General features: G+C 39.7%; 1 protein-coding gene, 1 long non-coding RNA gene and 1 pseudogene across 3 annotated transcripts; 2 read left to right on the top strand and 1 right to left on the bottom strand.

Annotated features, from left to right (window-relative positions):
* Positions 1-3,089: 3,089 nt before the first annotated feature.
* Positions 3,090-9,904, top strand: LOC115167221 (pygopus homolog 1). Of its 2 annotated transcripts, none has more exons than XM_029721412.1 (3): positions 3,090-3,467; positions 5,266-5,351; positions 5,609-9,904. In XM_029721412.1, the coding sequence occupies exons 1-3, from the start codon at positions 3,329-3,331 to the stop codon at positions 6,809-6,811; spliced, it is 1,428 nt and encodes a 475-aa protein (XP_029577272.1). In that variant the 5' UTR covers positions 3,090-3,328; the 3' UTR covers positions 6,812-9,904. The 2 variants fall into 2 exon arrangements, with proteins under 2 accessions (XP_029577272.1, XP_029577273.1); XM_029721413.1 differs by having other exon boundaries at positions 3,404-3,573.
* A 229-nt stretch (positions 9,905-10,133) lies between these two features.
* On the top strand, positions 10,134-14,010 carry LOC115167225 (dynein assembly factor 4, axonemal-like; annotated as a pseudogene).
* LOC115167226 (uncharacterized) lies at positions 13,878-15,837 on the bottom strand. Its single transcript, XR_003870459.1, has 2 exons — positions 15,271-15,837; positions 13,878-14,552 (listed from the first exon to the last, which is right to left on the bottom strand). It is a non-coding gene; the product is annotated as an uncharacterized LOC115167226 (long non-coding RNA).
* Positions 15,838-19,249: the final 3,412 nt, after the last annotated feature.

The raw sequence follows: 19,249 nt of genomic DNA, 5'->3' as shown, positions 1-19,249 counted from the left end.
TTTACTTTCTTTTGAATGGCAAACAATGTATACCAAAGAATTCAGTTCACTGTTGCGCATTGGCAAGAGATCCATTTAGACATTTATCTCTGCATGATATTTTCTCATTCTTTTGGTTCCAAAAGCTTTATCCCCATTTAGGTTTTGATTACTACTTAATAAATGGGTGTCTATTAGACCACAAACCAAGATGTAAGTGGTACATAATTAGTGCTTTTAAACATGCATTGTTATTTGTCATTGAAGCAAAAAATAGACAGATTTTTCTACATTCTTTTTTACTTTTTCTCACTGGAGGAGAAATATATATTATTGTTATTTCAATGGGGTTTCATATACCCCAGTTTTGAGAAAGTACCAACTGAATTTAGTTTTTTCCTAGATGCCTAAAATGTATTAATCTTTGATACGAATGTGAATACTTTAAACTGTTGTAGATGATCATTAGTCTGAAAAGCTGTGTTAAAATGTCAAGTTCATATTGTATATGGAATATTTTAGTTGTTTTTGCTTTTTATTTACATGTGTAATCCTCTGCATTGTTATAATGCCTGGTGACTGCAATCCAACTCTGATAACAACTAAAAGCTGGAATAGACAAGTTATTATTGAGCAGTTGCAGTAACAGTATTGTTTTTGTCTTTTCAGTTGTGATAAAGAGTAACCATAGGGTTCTCATTCTTATATATGTTTTCAGAATCAGAATGTTCGAGAGGGTTCTGCATTCTCATATTGGTTGTGAATGTCCAATAAGTGATATACCGATGTCTACCTCAGGTTCCTCTTCCAGCTTTTGATAGAGATGTGATGGATGCTATAGTCAGAGGGGGTCAGTGTTATTCAAGAGATGGAAGAACGAGTGATGCAGATCCAGTCCTGTGTCTCTTAAATTTCAAGAGTTGTGTTCTCTTTTTTTCTGAACATGTGAATATAAAGGGGTGAAGTGGAGGACTTGGTGTGAATCATAATTCTCTGATGCTCTGAGTCCCCTTTTCTTCTGCAGTCACGTTTTTCTGTGAAGGCTGTGCTGCTGGCTTTAGCTGCAGTGGTGGAGCGCTGTGGGTCATTTACAGTTAAACTCAGGGGAACCCACAGCTGCTCCACAGTTGTAGTGAGAGTAGCTTTGGGACACAACATTGGGAGTCTATGTAACCAATACACACTCTCGTTGTTGTGTTTCAAAATTATAGTGAGAGCAGGCACAGGCCTTGAAATCGAATGTACCTTTTGTCATTATTTTGTGTTAATGTTTTGTTTTCCTTTTTTCTGTTTGCTCTTTGATCACAACACCAACAGCTTTTCTTCAAGGTATTCAAGCAAGCCTTGGTCCTTACAACTTTATTCATGACAAAAATGTTATAGCCTACTTGTCCAATTAAAGTTTAAAAAAAATTCAACAATAAATAATTCTGAGAATGACTGAGTTTAAATAAAAATAAACAATGTGAACTTTCTTGCACGTATTGGTATGTCTGTCCTCACCAATATTAGAGTACTATTCTAAAACTATTAGAGTAACTAGTACATTTAGTACACACACACACACACATCAGCACTGATTATAGATTAATTTGATATTGTTGTAAGGTGTATGCAATAGCTAAGTTAGCTATGCAAAGTACCAGATAGGTAACCATTTACAGTAACTGCTGTTACTTTTTCCTGTCAATAAACACCATCAGTCAACAAAAGATGTAGCTAATCTGACCTTTCTGCAGCAGGTAGCTCTGCCCAGGCAGCTTTATCTTGTAGCAGGTTTAGGGACTAACTTACACTAACCACTACTAGCTAGTATGACTATAGCATAGCCAGTAACCAGGTACGGCTAGCTAGTCAACTTTGTTCAGTTGTTGTTGAGTTTGTTATATTGGCATGCAAACTTTATAAGTGCTGCATCTTAGCTAACATTAATTTTATCTTCCTGTCACACTCACACAATCAAATCCTTTCTTTGTGCTACCGACCTAGGCTGTAAACACCCCCCTAAACAATGAATATTCTATGAGGGGGTGTGTACATCCAGGTATGAACAAAATAACAAAAATCCCAAAATGTAATAAAACATTGTTATTTGTTTTCCATTATTCCATGTCCAACTTTGACACAATAAATGAGAAAATACATTGACTTTGTTTTTCCACTCGGAAATCAAAATAAACTGTCACGCTCATCGTAAGAAGGAGACCGAGGCGCAGCGTACTTAGAGTTCCACATGTTTAATAAAAATGAAACGCACCAAAAACAACACAGAAGAAAACGAAGCGTGACGTTCTGGGCTGCTCACAGGCAGCTACACAAAAACAAGATCCCACAATCACAGGTGGGGAAAAAAGGGCTGCCTAAGTATGATCCCCAATCAGAGACAACAATAAACAGCTGCCTCTGACTGGGAACCATACTAGGCCAACAAAGAAATAGACACATAGATATGCCCACCCAAGTCACACCCTGACCTAACAAAATAGAGAATAAAACAGGCTCTCTAAGGTCAGGGCGTGACAATAACGAAATGTACACGGACCCTGAAGTGCACTTGTAAGGTCATGTCCTTTGGTCCATGTTGTGACAATGGTTGTCTTCCGCACCGAACTTTGGGTCCAAAGACTGAAGGCTTCCTCTTGTAGTCAGTAAAGGCCCCTCTGGCATTATCTTCAGTTATTACAGTCCATCCAATCATTGGTCTTCCATTATCTGAAAAAGCAGCAGTTAATTACTGTTAATGGATGAGAAACATCAATACATAGATTGTTTAACCCCATGTGTATGACAGTAGTGCCTCTGGAGAGATCTGTAACCTACAAAAAAATGGTGTGGTGTCCACAGATGGCTGTGGATAAGAAACAAAAATCTATAGTGTAGCCTATACAACAACTTTATTATTTTAGTTTAGTACAACATTTAAGCTTTTTGTAAATACTGTAGCCTATTCCTACAATAAAAACAACTTTTGAAGTGTGTAGAGTAGTAGTTTGGCCTATTAGGCTGCAACTCCTTATCATGACTAAGCAGATATCACTTCAGAAAATAAATAGTGCAAAACTCAACCAAAGAGAGTGGTAAATATGTAGTAAACCTCAAATAAACAGCTCTTAGACAGACAGATATTGCCTCTAAATATCCAGACTGGATTTATTAGCTTCCGCCCCAGTCGCATCATTACAGTACACCCACACTTCTGACGGAGCGGCAGTGTAGACACATTCAACATGCCAATGTGGAGGGGGTTCTGTGCTGTCACACAAAGGTTCCGTTTGTCAAAATCTAATATTAACCGTGCTTTACAAGTGCCAAACATGTGCCACGTGGAGAAATACGTGACAATGATACAATGTTAACAATAATTTCCCTGCGTGACACAATATATCATGAAGTTGAATTTGTCTGCTCCTCCCAAACTTTGCAAACGATTGCAGCTTTCCTCGTCACACAGATAGTTGTGATTGCTGTTGGGGGAAGAGAGCGGTTGGGTACTGTTACCTTTTCAGCACAATTATGCACGTTTAAGTAATGTAAGAAGCTCTGTAATGTCAAAAGAACAGGATAAAGATACCTTCTCGCTCAAAAGAAACCGAGGTAATGCGCGTTTTTGATATTTTTCCCTTCCTGCGCGTGGTATGTTGCTGTCTGTGGGGGCACGATACGCTGCACACAAGTCTCGAGCATAATTACGACGTTGAAGGAGCTTATCGGCCTACCTCAAGGCCTTTGAAGTATTGAATGAAAGTCAAAATAAATAGACAGCGCTGGCATTTTCAATTGAAAAAAAATATTGTAAACTATTACAATCGAATTGACCTTGCTGACGTGGAAAGTTCGTCAAAACTTTCACTGTCGGAATGTGTTCGCAAATTGTGGAACTGCCACGAACTTTGAAAAATGTTTTTTAATGTAGCCAGCTGACTTTTTCTTATTGCCGTGAACGATATGGGAAGTGCATTTAAGTGACATCTCATCGGTCAAAATATGACGAGTCTTTTAATTTAGTTAACCGACTGTCTGAGACTTGAGTTGTACCTCTGTGGGACAAATTATGTTGCATAAACTGTAGGCCCTATTTATTAATAGTAACAAGATATAGGCTACAGAAATTGAAAACATTGATGATAATTAATCACATGCGCCAGTAGACGACTGTAGGCTATCATACAAGAGCTAGCCTACTGTTTTGCAATTATTATTTTTTTATAACAATTACACAAACTAGCCCACCAATGGCGATGTGGGTGGCTTTAATAGCATTGAACAACTGTTACATGTTTGACATATTTACAGAGCTGTGTGTATAGGCTAATAGATAACCAGGCCAGTATGACCCCCAGACCCAGTAGATAATAGATACCAGGCCAGTATGACCCCCCCAGACCCAGTAGATAATAAATACCAGGCCAGTATGACCCCCCCCCCCCCCAGACCCAGTAGATAATAGATACCAGGCCAGTATGACCCCACTCCCCCAGACCCAGTAGATAATAGATACCAGGCCAGTATGACCCCCTAAGACCCAGTAGATAATAGATACCAAGCCAGAATGAACCCCCCCCCAGATCCAGTAGATAATTGTAGTGGCATAACAATCCAACACGTCTTTGTGATTGAGCCTTTAATGTACCTTTGCATCCTTGAGGAGCCTTTAGGAGGATGTTGGTTATCGACCGTGTATGAAGACTGGGAGGCTGTCAGGAGATCTATAGACCAGGGTTAGGCCCCAAATGGCATCCTATTGCCTATTTAGTGCACTACTTTAAAAGGGTTAGGTCCAGAGTTCCACTGTATTGATCTATTGTGGTAATATACCCTGGAGAGGAGAGGAGAGGAGGGGAGGCTACAGCTGAGTACTGGTAATTTGATTCTGTTTACCAAGTATACCGACTATACCATACTTAGGTTACATGAATTTACAGCTTGCCGCATATCATAGGTGCAACTTGGACAACGTGATGGGGCAGCAAGCTGCCAAACATTTTAGATTCTTCTCAATGGAGAAGATTGGACCATTGAAATTGCGTTAAACTCCAAGAAAACAGTGTGCAGCCAGCCTTTCTTATAATTTCATCCTGACACTGCTTGCACATGGACTTCACAAAGGTGTAGGCAATAAGCCATTCATGAGAAAATTAAACAAATTCTGTGTTGTTCAACGTATTGGCATGCCACAAGTAAGTTTTCTATACAATGTCTGTCAGAGTGAAAAGTGTGCCTTGTAGTTTAATGGGAAACCTGCATTTTATGTGGCTGTATAACATTTTGTGTGGTTTTCTTTCTCAGGTAGAGATGGTGGGCTTGATGATCTAGGAGGGCCGGGTGTTCTGCTGGATAGCCCAGACAAGAAAAAGTGCAAGTCGAACACACAGGTAAAATACCAGCACAATAGTCTGACTTTCTGAGATTCCCTTTCTTTGTTATAGGTCGAAAATCTTGTGGTTTCCGATATTGACCAACCTCATTCAGTCAAACAATGCTATATCAAGACAAAACGAATATGCTGCTCACTTATTCATCAAACTTTTGAGAAGTTCTCTGAATGGCTGTTGATAGTCAAGTGTTTGACGCTGCTTGCATAGTTCTGTATCAACTACCTTTATCATTGCCTTTTCATGCTTGTCCCCAGGCTCCTTTCTTCGCTCCCCTATCTGAGTATGCTCCACCACCAAACCGAAGTGCCGACCACCTAGTGGCTACCAATCCTTTTGATGACAACTACAACACACCATCTTTCAAGCCTCTGTCCTCTGGGAACCCATATTTTGGCCACCCGCACTACCCTAGCTGCAGTGGCTATGGCCTGCCCAGGATAGACCACCTCATGCCCAATAGGATGCCCTCTTCTTACAGGGGTCCCTACCAGATACGAAACCAGCTCCACCCTTTTGCCCAGACTCAAATGGGCATGGGGTTCAATCGACCCCCTGACTTTAACTATGGTTACCATGAAAATCCCAATTACGGTAACCATCCACCATTAAGAAACAACAACAGTAACATGCCACTTCCACCCAATCAGCCTTTTAGACCAGGTCCCCATGACAACTTGAATCAGGTGCATCTGCATAATGTGACCCAAAGCACTTCTCCTGACATGGGCCTGAGCTTTAGATCAGCAGTCAATCCAATTGGGAATCCACCTCCCCAACCCGGCATGGACTCTAGTCCTGGTTTTACTCGGCAGCAGCAAAACAACAGCTTTACCCAGTCCAATACACCCACACCTAAACAGGACATGAGTGAGGTGGTGTCAAGCAAAAGTACATCCCAGAACACATCTCCACGGAAACGAAGCCATGGCTCAGAGGAGATCATGGGTCAGAAAAACTCTGTCGACCTGAAATCAAAGAATAGAGGCGCCCTGGTCTGTCAGGGTGCAGGTCAGCCTAACACCACAGAGAAAATCAACGGCATCATCCACCCCAATAATGATTCCCTGAAGAAGTCCCCACAGTCAGGCAGGCACATGGAGGCAGCCCCCCTGGAGCGGAGTAGAAGCAATGGAGGTGGTGGTGTGGCCATCAATAAGACACTGATGCATCCCAACAGGCCTAGCCACTCCTCCACGGAGCCTGTGTTTCCATGTGGAGTATGCCTGAATGAAGTGAATGATGACCAGGAAGCTATCCTGTGTGAGGCCTCATGTCAAAAATGGTTCCACAGGGTTTGTACTGGAATGACTGAGACAGCTTATAACCTGTTGACAGCAGAGGTGTTGGCAGTGTGGGGCTGTGACATCTGCATGGAGGAGAAAGGGGCACAGCTCCATAGAACAAAGGAGGTAACAGGGCAGCCAGCAGGGCAGCAGCCAACAGTTAACAGCGAGTGATATGGTCATGAATATGGGCCGACAGTAACATTATTCTATTTTACACTGGTCATTTTTTTTGGTATGCTTCCTTTGTAGGTGATTTTTCGTTACGTTTTTACGTAGGGTTTACAAAGGGTCACATTTTTACCATTTTGTTGTTTTATTTGACATTTGGTATAATTTGGATAGCAGTTCCTGTCCCGTGCTTAGACTGATGCAAAAGCTAGACTGAAGTTCTGTTTAATGTCATATGTATTCCCTATTTTTGGGCAGGTACCATTGTCTATGTTGATCACAATAATGTCATTCTCTTAATGAGGTCCTTACTGTTCCTCTCAACTTTCCTGGCTTAAGTTATTACAACATCAGTATGAGTAAGCTATCCGGAAAGGTTAACTGATTGACGGATGCAAACATATTCAACATTTTAATCAGATATTTTTTGCAACTGCTGTTATAGTTTGACAGATTTTGAGCAGTATGATTGTTTCCCAAAAAGTTGATAGTCACAGCTAGAGTGGTGTTCCAAAGCCATACACCTGTACTGTATGCTATACAACCAGAATTGGATCTGATACATTTTTTAGAAATGATTCGATACATGTGGGTCGTTCCACAAATTTGATGCCTTTTGAGATGTATAACTTGGTGAGAAAAAAAATGTTTGAAAGTAACAGGATTGAAGATGTCATCTTAAAATCAGCCATAAATCCCCTCGTGACAGGGGAAATTGATGTTGTGTGTGCAACAGTGAGGGGCAATTGAATGCAAGCTTAAAAAAAAGTATAAATGTTCAAATATTTTTAGCCTGTCTAATCTATCTATGGGTAACAGGGTTGACGTGTTATGCTCGACCCACTCAGTTTCCCACCACAAAACACCAGACAATGGCTAAAAAGAGTAGAACCAGCTCACCTGCTTTTACACTAGGATTTGGCTATTAGATGTTCAATGTTTATTTTGTAAAAAAACAATTTTTAAATGGATCGTTTCACAATATTAAAACAAAAGTTCAGTTCACGTAACAGGGTTGACCTTAAAATGAGGGCCAGGTTTTTTTTTTTTACCTTAAAATGAATCACCAATCACATTAAATAAATAATCTTCAGAAATTACTTTGCCAAAGCAACAAAATAACTAGGGGTTTACAACTTGGATAAATCTTAGGGTTTAGTGGGTTAAAATCTCCCTGGAAGTCAGAGAGTGCACAGAGGAACATGTCAAAATTGTGGCACTTTAGCAAGTCTTTATTCATATTAAAAATCTGATTTGTTGAATTCTCCATGTGGTTTATATTAAAGGGCACTTTGAATATAACAGGCTTTTAAAATTCAATATTGGTGCACAATTTCTAATTAAAATATCAAAGGGACGCAAAATGCACTAATTTCGTGGAACGATCCATGTGTGTTTTTCAAACTGTTGATATTGAATGTATTTAGAGCCTTAATGAATTTAGTTTGTAAAACATTATGCAGATTAAGCTCATTTAAATGAACCTATTATATAAAAGACATGTTATACTCTAAAAATATGTTTTTAGTATGTGTGCACTTTGCTTTGCTCTAATTGTATTATTTTTGCACCAACATGATGCATTTAAATCAACATTTCTTTATATTTTGTTTTCATTTAGGAAAGGTAAAATAATATGATAATTAGTACTAAGAGATATGCTTACTGCATAAAGGGAAAATAACGTTGGTTCAAAATAAAACTTCTTTGTCAAATTATAGTTTCAAGCATGGCTTCCATTTTTGCTACTAGGGAAGGCAGTTTTAGAAGTAGTTTAAAGTAAACTAAATATATTTTCAAATTGTTTGCTTTTCTCATGTAGATTTGTCTTACTGTTTGAAGAACTTTTCGTTAAGTTCGATATTGCAATATTTTGGTGATTCAACTATTTTCAAAATTTCTAATAAATCTATCCCGCCTACTTTCTATGGGAGGACATTGCTCAAGTTAGGCTTCAGCCCATCAGACATAAATATTGTTCAGAAATTCATTTATATATTGTCAGTCATTTAAAAAAAAAAATCTAAATCTTCTATAAAACAAATCAAAACTACTGATCAAAACTACTCAACAACTTTTTAAACTACTCAATGTGGCATTGTGAATGTATACAGTACTGTGCTCAATTTTGTATAATGTAATTGTATCAATGTTTGCTTCCTTTTTTAACTGGTATGAACAAGCAGTTAATATTTACTGTTGATTCAGTGCTAACATCAGGATCAACAGCCTTACAAGTGTTTTGATACATCACTTCCAGATATTTTGCTTAATATATCAAGTGAAAAAACTGCATTTGTATGTTGTTGACTGTTAATTTATTAGCCATTTGTGATGTAGCTGAATATTGTGTGATCAAAATATTGATAATGTTTATAGGAATAATATATTATTACCCCATTCCTAATGAATTGATGGTTTTGAATCCGGTTTTATTCGACTTAACACAAAAATGGTCATGTACCAACAAAAAAAAATCATTTCAGAAGTACATTCCTTACAGAATAACAACTCCACTTACATATCTCGTTGTTTGCAAAGTGCAGTTAGCTTGATTTTCAAGTTCATTTTTTCATACTAGATGATTGACAGCAGATGCCTTATTTTCTTGACAGTTTAAAATGTTGTTTATTGGTAAATGTAATGTATGAATAACCTGTATGCTCATTGTACATGCACATTAACTATTTGTACTTTTCCTACATCGATTGGCCACCAAAAAGGATATAATTTTCAGATGAGCACCTTATTATATTACCTTTAGGATATTGAATGTACCGGTACATGATATCAAATGTTAATTTCACTCGTATTTACAACAATGTTATTGTGGGTTTTATGAAAATTATGCAGAGGTATATAAAAAAATGGCAAACAGGACTCAATTGTGAGGTCTGGTAGTAGATTAGATATGAGCCTCTGTAGCATGAACAATATGGTTTAATTTCTTCAATGACCTAAAGCTTAATTTGTTTTGTATTCTGTTCCTTATAATGAATGTATGCAATAATAGTACAGATTCCACAAACTTTTTTTCTAAATTGACAAACATTTTATTGTAAAACTTATTTTAATAAAAACAACTTTGAAATCGTGTCTTCGCGTTTATGTGTGAAATTTTGGCCTATCAGATTTACACCTTCAAAACAGACCTTCAAAAATAGCCCCTTAGAGCACTAGGAACACGACATCAGAACATTTAGAACTGTCAGATATTCTTTGCTTCAACCCTTCAAGTCCAGCTGGGCTCTAGGATCTGATGGAAGGCTGGCCTGGCAGTGGCACTTTAACTGACGCCAAACTTTGAGACAGGAAGTACACAAATCGTTCGCGGAAACAACTTTATTTCTTCTTTGGCAACCGCCAACAATGTAGCTACTACCACCACACAACAATTTAGCAAATCAAAGTTAACTATACAATTGGTTTGAAATGCCTTTGATTGTCAAAGATTACACATGGACACAGACAGAAACGATTGTTTACATAAATGTACCATTAAAAGGAGTAAAGGTTGGGAAAGTAGACATATTTTCCACAGACGAATATCTGAAGGTAAACGTTTTTGGGAAACACCCTAAAGCTAGCTAGCTACCTATCTAAATGTTGTCAACAGTAGTAAATGGTCAATTGCTTTGGTTTGTCTCCTTCATTTTAGGTACATTTCCCCCCGTTTTTATTTGAAGCCAACCAGTTTGAGCCGATAGATGACAAAAGCACAGCAAAAATTGGAAATGGAGTTGCAGTTTTCACATTGCAGAAAAAGGAGACTGTGGGAGCACCTTGTGATTACTAACAGTAAGTCATTAGCTAACAGCAATATAGATATTAGTCTAGTTAGCTATGTAAGCGTTAATCGACGAGGGGCTATGTATTTGAAAATAATAAATGACATGGAGACGCTTTAGAGGAGTGGAATAAACCTTCCATGGAGTTGCATTATTTTCCAGAGAACGCATTGAGAGCCCCGAGTTGATATCCCTTTTATACCATGGCTATACTTTTGTTGGAAATGTGTTCAACATCCACTGAAGTAGCTAGCCAGTTTACTAGATAGGCTAGCTACAGTAGTTGCCTTGGTAACCACACAAACAGACTTGCTAGTTTAGCTAACCAAACCATTTGGTTTGGTTAGCATGCTATTATTGAAATCGAATTCAGTAATGCCAATAATGTTTTCAATTCGACTTTTACTTTCAAAAGCTGCTCCAACATAGAACATGTAAGAATGAACTAAAGCCATTGAATTCTACCCTGCTGATATACCGTGCCTTATAGGGAAATAATGCACGCTCTAGAATGCCCCTAAAGCCTAACAGAAACAACTATTCAACATTGTCATGGACATGGGTATAAAGTAGCTGCAATACATTATGCAAAGTAGTCACAGTATTTTACAACTTAATTGTATGTATTACATTTGACCCTGATTAGTATTATTCCACAAAGAAGATATTGTAATGATCATGTGTTTATCTGTTTTAGATGACAAAGACAAATTGAGAGAGATCAGGTATCGAGCACTCCTGAAAGCCCAGATAAAGCTTGCTGCTGAGTCGAAAGCCAAAGCTACAAAAACACAAGAAGAAAGAAAATATGCACTGGAGACCATGATGATGGTGAGATAAACTTGTCAAATATATTCTGTGTAATTTGTGCTAAGAATACATCTTAATTTTCAGTTCTATTATATTTTCAGCTTGAAGAAGAGGGGAGAGCCAGGATCCAGAAAATGAAGGATGATGAATATGAGAAAGCAACAGCAGAGTTGGAGGCATGGAAACTGAAGCAGGGGCAAATAGCAGAGGGGGAGGCCCAACCTAAGCTACAAAGTCAGAGAATCAAGGTTGACAAACAAAGCAAATCGGAAAAGATACATGTACCCAGAACATCAGACCGATGCAAGGTCAAGCATGGTAAATAAAACTCTGGTACAATCAAATTGTACATTCTGCAATCATAAGTTTGTTGATTGGTTGAGTATTCCATAATGAATATCATCTGCTTGTTTCTTACATAGATCAGAAAAACAGTGTTCAATCAATCAGCAAGAAAAAACAGGTGGATTTGCCAGCTCCAAGATCCACAGGCAACATTCAAATCAAGTTCACACCGCAAGTGTTTCCCACAGCCCTACGAGAATCAAGAGTACCAGAGGAGGAAGAGGTATAAACTCATTTTTTCCCTTTCCACTTTCAAGTATTAACCAGTTTTTTCATCAGTGAATCTTTGGAACTGTGGTTTATTAAAGGGCAATTCCGCCACTTTTCAACCTCATATCCATTATCTGCAGCACCATACCAGTGTCTACATACTGTATGTTAAAACAGCACGTTTCTATGATCTGTGGTTAAAAAGATAATAAGAACGGTCCTAAAAAATGCTTCTCTGTGACATCACAGGGTAGGATTAAAAGTCAGAAAAACTGATTTTCAAATCCTGCAACGAGTTTCTTGCCAGAGGGAATGTATATTCCTGCTCCCCACGTCACTGTGAATCGCAGTATTTGAAAATCACTGTTTATAAAATGTTTTAACTTTTGATTACGTCGTCGGGTAGAACATTTTCACTTAGAAACGTAGAAATGCGCCAATTTCACATATGTAAACACTGGTATTCTGCTGGAGATAAAAGTGATGGAATTGCCCTTTAAGTATGGGTATTGATTGCTTTGTCTTTACTGTAAACTATGGACATGGGATGCGTTTGTCCATTCTCGGTTCCATATTGGGAGGTAGCATCATGTTGTGTTTTAAGTTTTTACATTTTATCAAGCCAACCCAATAATATACATTTTCTCTTTGGAACAGTGGCTTCAGAAGCAGGCAGAGGCCAGAAGGGCAATAAATGCAGACCTGGCAGAGCTGAAGGACCTGACAGAAGAAGAGAGGATCCCTGACTGGTTAAAGGAGAATAAGTAGGCTGATCTTGTCAAAGTCAGTGATTATCAAACAATTAAGTATGTTAATATTAAATGTCTTCCCTCCATGTTTTTCAGCAAATTGTTTGCAACAGGTAACTACTTGGCTGCGATCAATGCTTACAGCCTTGCCATGAAGCTTAACAGAAAGATTCCTGCCATATATTTAAGCCGTGCTGCTTGTCACTTGAAACTAAGGAATCTTCATAAAGCCATTGAGGATTCCTCTTGGGTCAGTATTCATCTTCCTTGTGTAAATGTTTTCTTTTACTCAATAGCATTGGTAAAAGAGATAGTTGTATAGAACATGACATTACAATGGTTCTTCATACCCACAATCTCTGTTGATGCCACCCGTGGCTGGCAATGCAGGTGCCAGGACAAGAGCCATGTAAGACGAGGCACAGCTTTTTGTGAACTGGAGTTCTATACTGAAGGTCTGTGTAACGTCAACAAGGGCATTTCTCAAGCCTCAAAGATACATGGCTCCCCATGGAACTTTCTATTTTAGTTTTAGACCTCATTGTCATTCATACTTGGACATGTGAAATGCAAAAAAGAGAATACTTAAACAATTTAGTTATAGCACCTTTTGACTTTTTCTACGGATTTAAACAAAGTTCCATATTGGGCTCCGTAGTGGCGCAGCGGTCTAAGGCACTGCATCTGTGCTAGAGGTGTCACAACAGACACCCTGGTTCGAATCCAGGCTGTATCACAACCACCCGTGATTGGGAGTCCCATAGGGTGGCACACAATTGGCCCAGCGTCGTCTGGGTTTGGCTGGTGTAGGTCATCATTGTAAATAAGAATCTGTTCTTAACTGACTTGCCTAGTTAAAGGTTAAACATATTTTATTTTTTAGATTATATTTTGTTTATTCTGCCCAGATTGAAAAGCCTACTGTCGCCTTGTGACTGAAATAATGCAGCTGTGGATATCCTAGGCCAGGAAGTAGGGACAGCTGGTTTAGCAGACTATCCCTACCATGGCATGTGCAGTCAGCTAAACTTTTAATATTCCTTGAAAAGATTGTCATAGGTCTTCAAGATTACCAGGCTGCTTTGAAGATTGATCCTCAAAATGAAGCTCTACAAGCTGACACACAAAATTAGACAAATCATCCAAGGGAGTGCACCCTGTCCTGAATGAATAAATACATGTTTAATACATTTGTATATGTTTTTGCAATGAGGAACACTTTAAAATGAATGCTGATAGCCCACCTGTTCAATGTGTTTACAGTGATACAATAAAAAAATAAAGTCAAACATTGTAACTTGCTCCTGCTATTAGTGTTTCTGTATAATGTCACATAGCATAAGTGCAAGTAAAAATATGCTTTACTTTGTATGTAGAATGATACATGCATATTGTAGAACTTAAATGTACAGCTTTTATGTGTTTTCAGGACACCAATCATTGTCAATGGAGTGAAGGTCCACCAGGTAGTTTAATCAACACTAAGACAATGTTATACCATGTCAATCAAATCAGATAGTGTTTTGCAAATTAGGGCAGTCATATACCCTGCTTCGATCAAGACTTGTATTGAATGCATTGTCACGTAACATCCCACAGTTCCCAAGGTCTTCCGTGAATCTTTGAAAGTGGGTGGTAGGTACAGGGTGATGATTCAAATGTTGGAGGACTAACACCATAGTCACTTGAGGTGGTCTTGTAGAAGGGGCTTTGCCCATGGCACAGGAGAATTGTCTTTAACCACTGGGGTCATCATACATGAGAAAACAGGATTCCCAGGGTTTGCACACAGGGCTCTGCTTTGTTCCTGCTGTTGGGGAACCGACATTGGCAACAGTCTACCTAGAAGGTTAGGTGATGAAAAATAAAACACAAATATCAAATAGTCCAGGGTTTCCCAAACTCGGTTTAAGCAAAATACAACAAAGATTATGGATACTAAGAAGATACTGGTCTCTCCGCCTTAACAATGGGAGTCGATGTCCAAAAACCAGCACGCCTATCCTTTTTTTGGATCGGTTGATAGATACATCTCATTATTTTAATACTTTTTTAAATAGTCGATGAGGGTTGTTGACGTCGACCGACTGTATTCAATGTAGAGATGTTATGCTACTAGCCTCATACCATGAATATGCATAGCCATCTCGAGACAACTCCGATATAAAGTGTGTTTTTGTTGTCAAAGTTGCGGGGATGTCACGTGTCGTAATTATATCAGAACAACCTGAGCATTACGAAACTAATATTAATTTAAATAAACCTAATGTAGCAAATAAGCCATTCATTAATTTCCCCCCTCCGAGTTGGGCCTAACTATATCTTTCCTTCTTCCGCTCTGAATATCAGCATGCGTTATGACTGGATTTCCTAAACTCGGTTGTGGGCCCTCCCCGCTGGGTGAACGTTTTGGGTATTGCCCTAGCACACAGCTGATTCAAATAATCAAAGCTTGATGATGAGTTGGTTATTTGAGGGGGGAACCGAGTTTGGAAAACCCTGTTTTACGAAACACTACAAGGTTCAGACTAACTTTGTAAACTCCTAAAGTAAGACTTACATTGATAGTTGGTTGGTGAGGACATACCTGTCATGGATTCAGGATGTTGGTTACCGTAGCTACCCTCCTTTGCAACGGTTTTCACGCGACAGTTGAAGTAGATGTACTAGATCGGAAGGATCAACCTCCTTGCTTAATTTCTCTTAATTCTAAGCCTTGTGTGTATTATTATACAAGCCTTACATAAAGTTGGGCGTACTGAATAAAGCCAACCCATTGACATATATTCATTGCAGTAGACTAAAATCATGAGTTTAGTATGTTTGTTTACATCTACGCATGTATTTCTCAGCTGGTCAATCACGTGATCCAGAAACCATATCGTATTGGGACCTGTAGTTTCCAACTTTGGCAAACGACATGTGCTCACTTCATACAAGCTCAAAATTAAATGTACAATTCCCCCTCGTCATTTAACACGTTGTTCAGTTTTGCAAAGGTCTGTGTTATTAGCGTCATGACAGCAGCATTCGCGTCCCGGTGGCAACATTAAGATTTCCGGTTCGACATTTTTTCTCCAAAACAAAAGTCTGCGGTAAAACGCTATCTGTGATTTTTTTCGCAGCTTTGCATAGCCATAGTGCGTAATGTAATTTGTTTTTATTATAACTACATCAGATAATCTGAACTAAAGATAATTACTACTCTATATAAGATAAAGAATGTTATGTTTTTAATATGTAATTGTATATTATGTATAGGACTGGTGCTATGCTTACAAGTTTTTCTTGGTTTTTACAGAACCTATCACGGTTTGAATTTATTTCCAGTTTGCTTGAGCTGTATTCCTGGATGATTATATTGCCTAGTTTATAGCCTCATGTGTCTTGTCCTAGTAGCATCCTCTAGTGGCGTAAAGCCTCGTCTTATCCTTGTTCTGTGAAACCATAACGCTATGTGCTGTACCCAGCAGTTGTCTTATTATCGTTTGCTAATAAATACGAATTATTTGGTAATTAAGAGTTTGTGACTATTTACCAATGCAACAGAACATAGCCAGCAATACAGTTCACTGTATATGGAATACATATTGAACTGTATCACTGTAGAGGAAAACGATTACTGTCTCAGCTAAAATTAGGTGCAAAAGACTCAGTAGGTTCTCTACTAACCAAATATTGTACCTACCATTTCTCTCCAAATGGACCCTCTTCCACTCATCACGAGTCAATGTAAACACAACATTATTTGGAGTGGTATGCCTGAACCATCCAAAGTTTGGCTAATTTGACAAAACACATTTCAGTGTATCCCTGCTTATTTATACATCAACCTACATTTCCAGTTACATGCTGCTCATCTGTATCAGTTGTCATAGAGCTTATGATTTCCTCATCTGTATGACAACTTGAACCACAACTTTCTATCTTTAAGTGGTAGTATTAATTCCCAATATCTTCAGTGTCTGAGATTTGATTGAGCAGCACCACTAACACTTCATCATATGAATTATTTGCTACATCAGGATGAAACTCAGAAGCAGATTCTTTATCCTCAAAAGTGTGTACATTTTGCATATTAAGTTGGCAGTTTGAGGGTCTTCTCTGAGCAGTTGACATTCCATCATTTAAACTCTCCACAGGCAATAGGTTTTGAACCTGAGCCTAATTTACATTCTCTGTTTGTACCATTTTGTTTAATTTCACCTTGTTGTCACTAGCAATAGAATGTATAAATGTGTCACAGTCCGCTTTAAGACTAAATCCATTTTGCAATGGCTGTACATGAACTCGACATGATTCTGAGTTGCATAGAAAAGTAGCAAATTCTACATCCTTTTGACTATCTGGAGATAGACCAACGCAATCAAATTGATATCAATTTGCGCAGATATCACATGCTAGCATTGCTCATTTACCGTTATTTGGCCATTTACAGAAACAAAGTAGTGTTTTGGGTTTCTTTTAATGTGTGATACATTCTTCACAATGTTTATGTTTCACTGCATTTCTCCTTCCCACACTTGTGTTTGATTGGTGTTTTTTTTTAATCAATTAGTGTACTGTCTTTGACTGTGTTGCACTGACTTAAGTTTGTGCTGTCACGCTTATCTCCTATGTCATTACATATGTGTCACAGCCTCAAAGGGTTTGTCAAATCAAGCTCTTACTCAATCTCATTAACAAGACTTTGAATTTTACTTCTATTCTTCTTCCACATATTTCTAAGAATTTTGATACTACGATTAATGACAATGGTTGTTCCAGATGGCCATTGCAAAGTTTTGTCAACTTCCTCCCAAAATTAGAACTCAAATGTATCATTATGCTGCATGACGGCATGTACTGCCATTGAACTAGCATAATAATCTAAACACGTATTGTATTTTTTCCCCCTTTCTTTGGCAAGTCTTAACTTTCTGGTGCTCCCCAACATCACGACCACCCCCATACAATTTATGTGTCAAATTTGGGGCTTCAACAGTATTTATAATCTGTTGTGTGAAATGATTCTGATCTATGCTTTTATCAGTATGGTCAACTCCATAGTTAACTTTCTCACTACAGACAACAGCGTCACTACCAGTACAGTCAACTCCTACTATAGCACTAGGTCCACCCTTTACCACTCCTTCCTGTGACTCAATTAATTCAAGCACCTGATTAACACCAGTGTCCAGCACAGACTCCACCACTTTACTATCCCTGCCTATGCCTTCCTTTAGCTGCATAACATAAGCACATAGGCCTATATCAAAATTCTCATCTTTCCAATTAAGCCGCCCGACACAAATCCTTTCTGTATTTTTTGTAGCAGTTGGCCATCGCAGAATTGCAGAACTTCCTTAAAAAATGCATTATCAATCTTTTCACTGTGCTGCATAACATAATTAATTGCAATTGAAATAGCATAATAATCCAGAGGTCTTTGTGTCCTCTCTTTCAGTGTCTGAGCATGCCCTGAATTTACCCTGCTGCCTGTCCCCTTCTCCCCCTGACCTTACCCTGCTGCCTGCCCCCTTCTCACCCTTGATTTTACCCTGCTGCCTGCCCCCTTCTCCCCCTGACCACTCACTGATCTTACCCTGCTGCCTGCCCCCTTCTCCCCCTTGATTTTACCCTGCTGCCTGCCCCCTTCTCCCCCTGACCACTCACTGATCTTACCCTGCTGCCTGCCCCCTTCTCCCCCTGACCACTCACTGATCTTACCCTGCTGCCTACCCCCTTCTCCCCCTGACCACTCACTGATCTTACCCTGCTGCCTGCCCCCTTCTCCCCCTGACCACTCACTGACCTTACCCTGCTGCCTGCCCCCTTCTCCCCCTGACCACTCACTGATCTTACCCTGCTGCCTGCCCCCTTCTCCCCCTGACCACTCACTGATCTTACCCTGCTGCCTGCCCCCTTCTCCCCCTGACCACTCACTGATCTTACCCTGCTGCCTACCCCCCTTCTCCCCCTGACCACTCACTGATCTTACCCTGTTGCCTACCCCCTTCTCCCCCTGACCACTCACTGATCTTACCCTGCTGCCTACCCCCTTCTCCCCCTGACCACTCACTGATCTTACCCTGTTGCCTACCCCCTTCTCCCCCTGACCACTCACTGATCTTACCCTGCTGCCTGCCCCCTTCTCCCCCTGACCACTCACTGACCTTACCCTGCTGCCTGCCCCCTTCTCCCCCTGACCACTCACTGATCTTACCCTGCTGCCTGCCCCTTCTCCCCCTGACCACTCACTGATCTTACCCTGCTGCCTGCCCCCTTCTCCCCCTGACCACTCACTGATCTTACCCTGCTGCCTGCCCCCTTCTCCCCCTGACCACTCACTGATCTTACCCTGCTGCCTGCCCCCTTCTCCCCCTTGATTTTACCCTGCTGCCTGCCCCCTTCTCCCCCTGACCACTCACTGATCTTACCCTGCTGCCTGCCCCCTTCTCCCCCTGACCACTCACTGATCTTATCCTGCTGCCTGCCCCTTCTCCCCCTGACCACTCACTGATCTTACAATGCTGCCTGCCCCCTTCTCCCCCTGACCA

The sequence above is a fragment of the Salmo trutta genome, chromosome 29 (assembly GCF_901001165.1).
Source record: "Salmo trutta chromosome 29, fSalTru1.1, whole genome shotgun sequence".
Lineage (NCBI taxonomy): Eukaryota > Metazoa > Chordata > Actinopteri > Salmoniformes > Salmonidae > Salmo > Salmo trutta.
Note: the sequence above shows the minus strand (reverse complement) of the source record. Positions and strands in the feature narration are given on the sequence as shown.

Coding starts and splice junctions, on each gene's coding strand:
- LOC115167221 (XM_029721412.1), top strand. CDS start 3,329: ATGTTAACAATAATTTCCCTGCGTGACACAATATATCATGAAGTTGAA. Junction 3,468..5,265: donor TGGGGGAAGAGAGCGGTTGG/GTACTGTTACCT, acceptor TTTCTTTCTCAG/GTAGAGATGGTGGGCTTGAT. Junction 5,352..5,608: donor AGTGCAAGTCGAACACACAG/GTAAAATACCAG, acceptor GCTTGTCCCCAG/GCTCCTTTCTTCGCTCCCCT.